The 12,816-nt window shown below is 42.5% G+C and overlaps 1 protein-coding gene across 1 annotated transcript; it reads right to left on the bottom strand.

Annotated features, from left to right (window-relative positions):
• Window positions 1-221: 221 nt before the first annotated feature.
• CLDN4 (claudin 4) lies at window positions 222-2,098 on the bottom strand. The gene has a single exon (XM_088454185.1). The coding sequence runs from the start codon at window positions 1,997-1,999 to the stop codon at window positions 1,370-1,372; it is 630 nt and encodes a 209-aa protein (XP_088310311.1). The 5' UTR covers window positions 2,000-2,098; the 3' UTR covers window positions 222-1,369.
• Between the last annotated feature and the right edge of the window lie 10,718 nt (window positions 2,099-12,816).

The raw sequence follows: 12,816 nt of genomic DNA on the forward strand, positions 1-12,816 counted from the left end.
GTCTCTTGTGTGTGTATATATTATATAACCTCTGTTCCAAGCATTTCACCTTGCTTAACCTTGAGAAGTACACATGTACTGAATACACCTCCCCCCACACAAAACCAGGCACCTCTCCAACAGACGTGAGCTTCACCTCCCCTACAGTTCCCGTAAACACACTTGCACCCTCTCACACACATCCAATGTTTCACATAGTTAAAAACTGTTAAACAGGCAGATTTAGCATTTCATTTTTTTTTATTTTACAAACATTTTATGTATACAATAGACATTTTTACGAAACAAAAAAAATATATATAAAAATAATCGGTCACAAAGTAATAGCAATAAACATACACTTGGCGTTTCTTCATTGATATATCAGAGGCCGTAACAAGACTAAGCACGGCTGTACGGAGGTTCTGCAGCAGTGAACCTGAAGGTTCCTAAAAAGAACCCCTCTGGAGGGGGATGAGAGCAGGAGAAGGTATTCTATAGTGACAACCTACTGGAAATATACAGGCCAGTTACGGTATACTGTACTTCTTCGGTAATATGCAGTGTAACATTAAATCCAGAGCTAAGAAGTATATAACTTTACATCTCACATTTGGATAAATCAGAAAAAGCCCTGGTAGCAGGAAAACATTTGCACCTCTCTAAACTACAGCACCCACTGAGCTCTTTAAGTTGCTGGTGGGAGCTGAAATTCAGCAATGGGCATAGATGTGTTTTCCAACATTAAATATTGAATACTGAAATATTTCAACTTCCATTTTCTCATTTGGTTAAGAATAAAATCACTAAGAGTGTAGCTCAGAAGTAGGTCCCACATTCCCTGCCACCCTCCCACTTTGCCTCAATCTATTTCACTTATTACTAATTAGTACATATAACTGCTGATGCGTTATCCCTGAGTTTGCCCTATGTGTCTGACTTGACATACAGAACTCTTTCCTGCAGTGTTGCATTTTGACCACAAGGGGTGCAGTTGTGCACAGCCTGCATGCACCTGGTTAGCACAATCACCGTCCTCCTATTTACAGATTTAAATAGGCAGACAACACTCCCTCCACCCTCAAATCCAAGTTATGTACCCCCACCCAAATTATGAGTCACTGTTCCTGCATTTCACAGCCTGATTAGTGAGTGTCAGCGTCCTCTGCTGGGTGGGGCTGGCAGGTGATCCGTGCCTGGGCTTGTTCATTTGTTGCTTGAGTGAAGGAAAAAGCCAGAAAGGTGACAGGTCTTTTTAGGGATGGCTGATGCCACAGTTTTGTATCAATAGCTCAAGGAAAAATAAAACAAGATGGTGGATTAATGTCCCAAACCTCTGTGTCCTTAGGTGGCTTAAACACAAGGCAAGCATTGTCCCTTTCAAGGATGATTAAACGTAGTTGCTAGCTGGTCCAGATCTGGCTGCTGAGTATTTAGCTGAGTAGGGTTTCTGGTCCCTTGGTGGGCAGTTGCAGCAGAGCATTGCCCCACCCAGGAGAAGCAGAGCAGCTGAAGCCCAACCGATGTACAGGGAAGCCCCCAACTCTCTCTTCTGTGCCTCCACCACCAGTGGGTTGTAGAAATCTCGGATGATGTTGTTTGCAGACCAGGAGACAGGGATCAAAGTGAGGATTCCAGCCACAATGAAGATAATCCCAGCAACAATCATGATCTTGGCTTTGGAAGACTCATCCTCAACGCAGTTGGTGCACTTGCCTCCAATGATGGCCATCATGACTCCTAGGAGAGCCACCACAATGGCAATGACAACGAGGGCTCTGGCTGCCTGGAGATCTTGAGGGAGGGCAAGCATAGAGTCATAGACCTTGCACTGCATCTGTCCCGTGCTTTGCACCACACAGTTCATCCATAGTCCTTCCCACATGATCTGGGCCACCACGATGTTGTTACCGATGAAGGCAGTCACCCTCCACATAGGAAGAGCACAGGTTACCACGGTGCCCAGCCAGCCAATCATGGAAAGGGCAATGCCCAGGACTTGAAGACCCATAGAAGCCATGTCTTGCTGTGTCTTGTGTGTTGGATCAGGTGCTGTGTCTTGGGTGATGGATCAGATGCTGTGTCCTGGTTGATCAGGGATGTAAGTGTGAGGTGGATCTGAAGGTAAGGTAAATATATCCATAGCACACATAGGAGGAGCTTGTCTGCACTGATCCGGTTCCCCATCCCATAGAAACTCACCAGAAGCCATGAAACCAGTTAGGCTGGATTCTCTGTTTTGTCACAACAATGAGTGGTTTCACCCTGCCTTCTCCTCCCCCAACAACTCGACAGAATCATCACTTTATTCTATGTGTCATCTGTTGCAACAGCAGGAATTCCCCCATATCATTGATATTGCCAGATCTGTATAGCCAGCAAGAAAACAGAAAGTGTACAAAGTGACAAGAAAGTATCAGTTTATGGCAGGAAGTGGGATGATGAAGATGGCAACAACCTGAAACCATCCTGCTGTACAGCTCATATACAAATAGTGACTAACCATACACAGCTTCTCTGTGTCTCACTGCTGCCTTATAGCAATATACAGTATGTGTTAGAAGACGTCAGTGTATAAACTGGCTGGGGTCAGGCTTGTCTCTAGTGTTATTTTTTTCTACAGTGCAATTCATCCGTCATTTTAATAATTAAATATAAGACAGATTTAATTTCTGACAAAAACAACTGGATGTCATTAAATGTAGCTGTAATTCAACTACTGATGACCCACTACCCACATTGTTTTAATGAGCTGACTAGGATCTAGGTCTAGCTTCACAACCAATAAGAGGGTATGTTTTATTACACATAACACAATGATCTATGAACGTGTAATATTCCCAGTGTTATATTATACAGTACTATAACACATATTACTTGCTACAGTAGTTTTTTTTTTTTTTTTAAATCACTGCATAAATAAATATATAGGATATGCACCTCATATTACTAAGGCTCTAATTGTGTGGGGTTTGTATATTCTCCCCTCGCTTGCGTGGGTTTCCTCCAGGTGCTCTTGTTTCCTCCCACAGTCCAAAAATATACTGGTAGGTTAATTGGCTCTCAACAAAAAAATAACAATAATTATGTGTATGTGTGTGTACATGTGGTAGGGAACATAGATTGTAAGCTCCACTGGGGCAGGGACTGATATGAATGACTTGCTAAGGCGCTGTGGAATACGCATGTGCTATATAATTAGATTCTTGTACCATATAATAATATGGTAGAGGAATCTAAATGATTTAAATTCTACAGACATGGGAACATGTAGCAATTTAGTTGCTGTGGAACTACAAGTCCCAGCTGACATGGCATGCTGGGACTTGTAGTTCCACAAAGCTGAAGAGCAGCAGCTTTTCCTGTTCTGGAGCACCGGTCATTGAGCAATATACAGTATTTATCAGGTAAAATACAATACTACTAATCCTTTATTATAGGACGCGTCATAAACAAGTCTTTATGCTTATACTGTGCAGAATTATTGCCTCTCATTCTGGAGTCTTTATTACTGTAACGTGTGTGAATAAATACACATTAGCTCACCTCTATTACACTTACTATTCCCTTAATGCAGTGAAAGATTTTCTTTGCACTTTATACTTATGCTGTGAAGTTTATTACTTATTATTTAATTGCATTTAACTAGTTAATAATTCATAAACGTGAGAGCTAAATGGCATTCCCTGCACCCTATTCATTTTAATACAGGTGCAACCCAGTCACAGCCTGTGGGAGATAGTGCTCTATTCCAATATCTGTTTTATCACGTCGTCGAAAATCTTCCACTAACTTCATTAAGTTAAAATAAATGATGATCAGGAAGTATACATCCAATGAGTGCCTGTTTTATGTTACGTAATAAAATGAAATACTCCTGTACACTTATAAAATGAATAACTATGCAAAATATTGTTCCTTTTTGCTCATTTCAGACAAACATTCTGTCTTCTTGAGCAACAAAGTTACCAGTGTGCCCCATGGACTGAACTATTTTTCTACCGTCACCTTTAATTTCTATTTGTGAAGCCGGCTATGTGTTTTTGGTATGGTAATAACCCCTCTCCCCCACCTTTTACTGTTGGAAAGTCCACACATTTCAGACAAATGGCTCCTGTTGCTCTTTATACAAAGACCTGTTTCTAATGTATAATTGTCATTTTACTGACATGTGCACACAGAACAGTGGTTGTATAATAACTGGGGCTCATAACAATTTATGCTGAGGTACAGGTTAATATATATTATGTATATTAGGGCCCACACAAGCAAATACATGAGGGTTATAATAAGGTTGTATAGTACCTGTGATGAGGAAACTCAGGCAGCAAGTATAGGGGAGGTTAATAATTTAAAGAATGCATGTTACTTACCCCTGTACATTCCTGGTACATGTAGATGAAATAATGATTAAAGTTTTGTCTTTTTCTGAATTATACTACTTGTACGGTCTCCTGTGTATGGTAAGAGAATGTGGCCATTTTAGGTTCCACCTCTGGCCTCAGTAAGGTCAGGCTCAGTCCTGAATAAAACCATCTTGAATAAGAATCTGACAGTTTTGGTGAAAGTGAATATGGAATCTTCCCCAGCAGATTCGTGTGAGTGACCACCTGTAATCTGTTCTGACCAACCAATGAAAAGTTATCTTTTCGGCTCAGGAGAAAATCGGAGGCTCATTTATGAACCACAAAAAAGCGGGACACCTTGCCTTACACTTTGTGCAAATATGTCCAATAGTTTGCCAGGAGTATTTGAAAGGGGCATTCCCACTTCCTCGTAATTGGAAATAGGGTGCAACTACATTACAGGTTTGCAGATTCACTGATATTATTATTGTCCTTTATTTTAAGGCGCCACAAGTATTCTGCGGCGCAGTACAAATGATCTATAAATGTTCATAATATAAACAGAAAACAGAAAAAAATCCAATTAAAACACCTACATATAAAAATGATTTTTGTCACCTGTTTGGTATGATTGCTTAATCATACACATGACTATAATCCTAAAAAAAAGTGTACCTAGAAGAATTGATGCTGTCTTGAAGGAAAAAGTTGGTCACACCAAATATTGATTTGACCTAGATTTCTCTTCTGCTCATTCACTTTGCATTTTGTTAATTGATAAAAATAAACTATTGACACTTCTATTTTTCAAAGCACTCTTACATTGGAGCACATTTTCCACACCTGCCTAAAACTTTTGCACAGTATCCAGGTCCGGCACTCCAGATAATCAACCACATCCTGCAGGGGTGCCCTCACATAGGTTTAAATAGAAGCATGAAGGTGCAGCACTCCCCTCTCAATAAATCAAACAGAGACCAAAGGATCAATAGAACGTTTCAGTACTTTTAGTACTATCTTCAACCATACTGGGGGCACTATTTAAAGGACACTGCATAGGGGAGATTACTACTGGGGGCACTGTATAGGGGTGGACTACTACTGGGGGCAATGCATAGGGGGGAACTACTACTGAGGGCAATGCATAGGTTGAACTACTGAGGGAACTGCGGGGGGGACAAATACTGGGGGCACTGTATAGGGGGGACCACTACTGTGGGCATTATATAAGGGGCACTGCATAGGGAAGACCAATACTGGGGGCACTGCATAAGGGGCACTACTACAGGGGGCACTGCATAGAGAGGACTACTACAGGGGGCACTGCATAGAGAGGACTACTACAGGGGGCACTGCATAGGGAGGACAACTACAGGGGGCACTGCATAAGGTGCACTGCATAGGGGGGACTATTACTGGGGACATTGCATAAGGGGCACTTCTACAGTGGGCATTGCAGGAGGGGCATTAAGGTGAATAGAAAGAAAAAAAAATCCTAGGGTGACGAGAAACGGTGGTATATAGGGCCCCCCACAAGTTTGTTGCCCAGGGGCCCCCACAGACCTTAATCCAGCCCTGCTTTTACATGATCAATGATCTTATATTGAAGAGATGACAAGGTGTGACCTGCATCTTTAAAAGGACGCGCCTCCGGCTGCTCATTATCTCTGCCAGCTAGGGCCAGTTTGAAGGACGATCGGTGCAAAGCCATCCGTTCATGGAATTTGCGGATGGTTTGCCCTACATAATATAAGCCGCATGGGCAGATTATAATGTACACAACAAAAGAAGATGTGCATGTTAACACATGGTTGATCTTATAACTCTTATCCCTGTGGTGATGTTGACATTGGTTACCATTTATTAGATATTTGCACGTTACACAGTTAGCACATCTATAACAAGCAGGTGCTTTCACATAGACATTGGGCTCCTACCATATGTTTCTCCCAGTGATGTCCGTGTGTATCAGAAAATCCCGTAAACTACGGCCACGTCTAAAAGCCGTTATGGGTCTGCTGGTTTTGAACACAGGCAGATCTTTATCTGTGGCGACAATAGGCCAAAGGGCCGGAGTTGCTCTTTTAATGATGGGACTGACTGTCATATAATCACTGGTCCACGGTATTAGTTGGTTCATGGATCTGGTCCTAGGTTGTAATAGATCCTCTCGTCTCATGTTTAATACTTTTTGTTTCTGTTGTGCCAGGCCAACTTTATCATATCCCCTGGCTGCAAATTTGTTCATCTGTTCATCCAATAAATGATGTAGCTGGGTCACATCGCTCGTAATTCTAGCCACTCTCATCATTTGAGAAAGTGGGAGTCCACGTTTCAGGGTTTCTGGGTGATGGCTTGTTGACATTAGAAGTGTGTTCCTATCTGTATTTTTTCGGAACACTTCAGTATGTATTTTTCCTTCTTTAACTATCACAGTCACATCCAAAAAATGAACTGTCTCCTGATTGTATGTATAGGTAAATTTAATAGGAGAGCAAGAGCTGTTAATACATTGCATTGCTGCTTCTAATTTTTCCACCCCACCGGTCCACAACATAAACATATAGTCTATGTAGCGGGTAAATAACTGAATATGTTCTTGAATTTCAATATTACCGGTAAGTAGCATTCTTTCTTGAGCGAACATATACACATTCGCATATGATGGTGCGACTGGTGATCCCATAGCACATCCGCGGTTTTGCAAGTAGAACTTCCCATAAAATAGAAAATAATTTTTGTATAATGTCATTTCCAAAAGTGACAGAAACAATTTATGATCAAATACAGTAGGTGATAGGTGTTCTTGGAGGAAGCTCTGCATAGCTTGCAATCCTTCCAGGTGAGGTATGGACGTATACAAACTGCATACATCCAGACAGCACAAGAGTGTGTTAGGAGGGATGGTATCCACTTCCATAAGTAATTTGAGAAAGCTGGTCATGTCCTTCAAAAATGTATATTCCAAAGGCAGGAGGGGTTGTAGTACACAGTCCAATAACTGTGCCACCGGGTATAGCAGTGAGTCACGTGCTGAGATTATAGGTCTCCCCGGTGGACCAGTGATTATACGACAGCCAGTACCCTCATTAAAAGAGCAACTCGGGCCCTTTGGCCTATTGTCGCCACAGATAAAGATCTGCCTGTGTTCAAAACCAGCAGACCCATAACGGCTTTTAGACGTGGCCGTAATTTAAAGGATTTTCTGGTACACACGGACATCACTGGGAGAAACATATGGTAGGAGCCCAATGTCTATGTGAAAGCACCTGCTTGTTATAGATGTGCTAACTGTGTAACGTGCAAATATCTAATAAATGGTAACCAATGTCAACATCACCACAGGGATAAGAGTTATAAGATCAACCATGTTTTAACATGCACATCTTCTTTTGTTGTGTACATTATAATCTGCCCATGCGGCTTATATTATGTAGGGCAAACCATCCGCAAATTCCGTGAACGGATGGCTTTGCACCGATCGTCCTTCAAACTGGCCCTAGCTGGCAGAGATAATGAGCAGCCGGAGGCGCGTCCTTTTAAAGATGCAGGTCACACCTTGTCATCTCTTCAATATATGATCATTGATCATGTGAAAGAATCCCTTAGGGGTGGAGATCGCTCAAGAACTTTGTTGATCAGAGAAGCCTAATGGATATTTAAATTAGATACGACATGTCCTAAAGGTCTAAACGCTAAAATTAATTTTAACATTCTATGAGTCTGTTTAAAGAAACTGTTTATATTTGCTGCAGGGATTTAGTTTGTTGGGTACAATTTATGTATATTTATATGTATTGCTACTGATGTGCGTTATGCTGCACGTATGTATGCTTCGGGTGGTTTATGCTTCATTAGTGTTTGTATGTTTTTTACAGACAATAGTCGTCTGTAATTGATGCATTTCATGTTGTTTTTAATATGCACTTGTTTTAGATGTGGTGGGTTAATTACTTAGCTGGATCTGCTTGTTTAACCCACAGCTCTACTCCCGTATGAGGTGTCCTCCCGGAATGAGCCCTGACAGATTACTGACAACCTGGTGTTATCCCCCTCCCGATGCAACGGCTGCATACTGAATCAGGAAGTATTCCTGTAGGGTACACAGCGGTTGCTGGGTAACGGTGGAACGCAGGACCTGGAAATGTGCATTATGTGAAACTTCCAGCGGATGGACCTCACGGGAGCAGCGTAGGCCGAACGGAGAGCCGACACAGCTACTTAATGGGGTAAGTGATGTCTCTGTGTTGTTTGTCTGTACTGTAATGCTGGAGGTTTGAGAAAGAGAGCCATACCTCCAAACGTCGCCCTGATGCTTTCTTGAATATATGTAATTTTGTCTTCATACAAATCCCTGATTGCCGTCTCGTTTTTGGTGAGATATATGTATATCTATATATATATTAGGGGTGAGCGGGTTCGGATTTCTGAAATCCGAACCCCCCCGAGCCCCCCCGATCCGAGGCAGATCCGAGTCAGGCTCGACTTTTCCCACCTGACTCGGATCTGAAATCGAGGCAAAACGTCATCATCCCGCCTTCCGAGTCTCGCGGGTTTTGGAACCTATATAAGGTACCCGCGTCGGTGCCATTTTCTCACTCGGCTGTGGACAGTGAAGAGGGAGGGTGGGAGTTAGGGCTGGCTGGGCTGTGTAGTGTAGTGTAGTGCAGAGTAGTGTTGTGCTGTGCTGTGCTGCACTGTGCTGCTGTTGTCCACTACTTCAAAGTCCATAGGGGCTGGCTGTGTTGTGCTGTGCTGCTGTTGTTAATAGGGGCTGTGTCCACTACTTCAAAGTCCATAGGGGCTGGCTGGACTGTGTTGTGCAGTCAGTTCTCCATAGGGGCTGTGTCCACTCCAAAGTCCTGTGCAGTGTCCCAGTCCTAAAGGGGTGCTGTAGTGTTGTCCAGGGGGTGCTCTGTCCATCAGGGGTGCTCCCCCCAAGTGCTAAAAAAATAATATTTTTTGTGTGTTTGTGAATTGTGTGCGCAGTAGCCGCACGTGCATCAACAAAGTAGTGCCAAGCGTGCGCCTGTGTCATAAGTAAAGGGCCGGCTGGCTTGACCGTTAAAGGGTGCTGTAACCCCCAAAGTACACTCCAGTCCAAACCAAAAAAAAATTATTTTCTGTGTTTGTGAATTGTGTGCGCAGTAGCCGCACGTGCATCAACAAAGTAGTGCCAAGCGTGCGCCTGTGTCATAAGTAAAGGGCCGGCTGGCTTGACCGTTAAAGGGTGCTGTAACCCCCAAAGTACACTCCAGTCCAAACCAGAAAAAAAATTATTTTCTGTGTTTGTGAATTGTGTGCGCAGTAGCCGCACGTGCATCAACAAAGTAGTGCCAAGCGTGCGCCTGTGTCATAAGTAAAGGGCCGGCTGGCTTGACCATTAAAGGGTGCTGTAACCCCCAAAGTACACTCCAGTCCAAACCAAAAAAAAAATTATTTTCTGTGTTTGTGAATTGTGTGCGCTGTGGCTGCACGTGTATCAACAAAGGAGCAGCGCCAAGCGTGCGCCTGTGTCCCATAAGTAAAGAGCCGGCTGGCTCATTTCTTAAAGGGTGGTGTAACCCACAAAGTGCACTACTCTCCAGCAAAAATAAAAAAATATTTTCTGTGTTTGTGTGCGCTTTAGCCGCACGTATATATCAATATAACATAAATGGAGGACCAAACTTTCTCCGATAAAAATAAAATAGGGAAAGATCAAGAACCACTTCCTCCTAGTGCTGTTGCTGCTGCTGGGAGTTGTTCATCATCCCAGAGAGGAAGTAGGAACATCACTACTTTTACTAAACAATTGACCCTCCAACAGTCCCTAGCGATGAGGATGAAGTACGACAGCAGTCATCCTGAAGCAAAACGTATAACTGAGGCCTTGACTGCTATGTTGGTGTTAGACGTGCGTCCGGTATCCGCCATTAGTGCAGTGGGATTTAGACAATTGATGGAGGTAGTGTGTCCCCGGTTCCAAATCCCGTCTAGATTCCACCTGCATCCTCAAAGCAGCAGCGACAAGCGTGCGTCTGTCTGTTAAAGGATGGTGTAACCTTCAAAGTGCGCTCCACAAACAATAAAAATATTCTTCTTTTTTCTGTCTTTGTGAATTGTGTGGGCTGTAACTGCACTTGCATCCTTAAAGCAGCAGCGACAAGCGTGCGTCTGTCTGTTAAAGGGTGGTTACACCCTCAAAGTGTGCTACACAAACAATAAAAATATTCTTCTTTTTTCTGTCTTTGTGAATTGTGTGGGCTGTAGCCGCACTTGCATCCTCAAAGCAGCAGCGACAAGCGTGCGTCTGTCTGTTAAAGGGTGGTGACACTCTCAAAGTGTGCTACACAAACAATAAAAATATTCTTCTTTTTTCTGTCTTTGTGAATTGTGTGGGCTGTAGCCGCACTTGCATCCTCAAAGCAGCAGCGACAAGCGTGCGTCTGTCTGTTAAAGGGTGGTGTAACCCTCAAAGTGCTCCAAAAAATAAAAAACTATTTTTTTAATGTGTTTGTGACTTGTGTGCGATGTAGCCGCACGTGCATCAACATAGTAGCAGCGCCAAGCGTGCGCCTGTGTCATAAGTCAAGGGCTGGTTTGGACTTCTGGTCCGGACTGAAGGACGTGCCAACAATTTCTGACAAGTCTACTGTCACTGCATATGATACTGTCCTCAAAGCAGCAGCGACAAGCATGCGTCTGTCTGTTAAAGGGTGGTGACACCCTCAAAGTGTGCTACACAAACAATAAAAATATTCTTCTTTTTTTTCTGTCTTTGTGAATTGTGTGGGCTGTAGCCGCACTTGCATCCTCAAAGCAGCAGCGACAAGCGTGCGTCTGTCTGTTAAAGGGTGGTGTAACTCTCAAAGTGCTCCAAAAAATAAAAAACTATTTTTTTAATGTGTTTGTGACTTGTGTGTGATGTAGCCGCACTTGCATCCTCAAAGCAGCAGCGACAAGCGTGCGTCTGTCTGTTAAAGGGTGGTGACACCCTCAAAGTGTGCTACACAAACAATAAAAATATTCTTCTTTTTTTTTCTGTCTTTGTGATTTGTGTGGGCTGTAGCTGCACTTGCATCCTCAAAGCAGCAGCGACAAGCGTGCGTCTGTCTATTAAAGGGTGGTGACACCCTCAAAGTGTGCTACACAAACAATAAAAATATTTTTCTTCTTTTTTCTGTCTTTGTGAATTGTGTGGGCTGTAGCCGCACTTGCATCCTCAAGTGACCCATAGCTATACGAGCGTCCAGGAGGACGCTCCATATTAATGGAGGTGGGCCCTGATTCAGAACGAGCGCTCTGGTCAGAGCGTCCGGCTCTGAATCAGGGCCAATATCTCTTAGCTGTTTTAACTATCTTATTACTATTTACTACAAACATTATAGTTGTTAACCCAAACAAGAGAATCCATCGTGTTTTTTGTTCTAGTACTATGAAAAGTATCTTGTCTGGGAATATTTAACGCCCTCCTCATGGCTCCATCTAGCAGTTCTTTAGCATAACCTCTCTGTAGAAATTTATTAGTCATTAATGACATCTGGATTTTTTCATCCTCAGTGTCACTGCATATACGGTGAATCCTCAAATATTGAGAAAAAGGAAGTCCTTGTTTCAACGCAACTGGGTGATGACTAGCATACGATAATAAATTATTGCAATCCGTAGGTTTATGAAAAACAAAAGTTTTTAAATGTCCTTCATCCACCAAGATATTGACATCCAAAAAATGTATCTCCTTATTTTGTATGTCATAAGTGAATTTAATGTTATCATCTAACTTATTAATATCTTCCATCACTGAAACAAATGATTCCCTAGATCCTGTCCATATCAAGAATACGTCATCTATAAAACGTGTGAACAAAGCAATGTGACAGGCATAAGCTGTATTCGAAAAGAACAAATCTCTCTCCACTGTAAACATAAAAGCATTGGCATAAGCGGGGGCCACACATGACCCCATCGCACAGCCTAATTGCTGAACATAGATCACATCATTAAACATGAAATTATTTCTATTCAAAACAAGTGTTAAGCGTTCTATGAAAAAGGGCACATCAGGTCCCTGATATGCCGGGTTGTTAATCAAGAGTTGTTCAGTGGCTTGTATGCCTCTATTATGAGGAATGTTCGTATACAATGACACTACATCTATCGTGCACAAAAAGAAATCAGTAGGTAACAAAGGTAGATTTTGCAATTTACATAAAAATGAAGTTGTATCCTTTAAGTAGGTTTGTTCTCTCTGGACTACCGGCTGTAAATAAAAGTCCAGGTATTTTGATACCTCAAAGAATAATGATCCCCGGGCTGAGATGATTGGACGACCCGGGGGATGTTCAAGATTTTTATGTACTTTTGGGAGTGTATAAAAAAATCGGGATCCGTGGGGTAGCAGTACTTAATGCATTAACTACTGATTTAGGAATTATACCCTTCTCATGGGCACAATCTAGACATTGTCTAAGTTCCCGTGAAAATTCATCCGTTGGATCTCTATTAAGTT

This window comes from Taudactylus pleione, unplaced genomic scaffold (assembly GCF_031769625.1).
Source record: "Taudactylus pleione unplaced genomic scaffold, aTauple2 ptg000040l, whole genome shotgun sequence".
Lineage (NCBI taxonomy): Eukaryota > Metazoa > Chordata > Amphibia > Anura > Myobatrachidae > Taudactylus > Taudactylus pleione.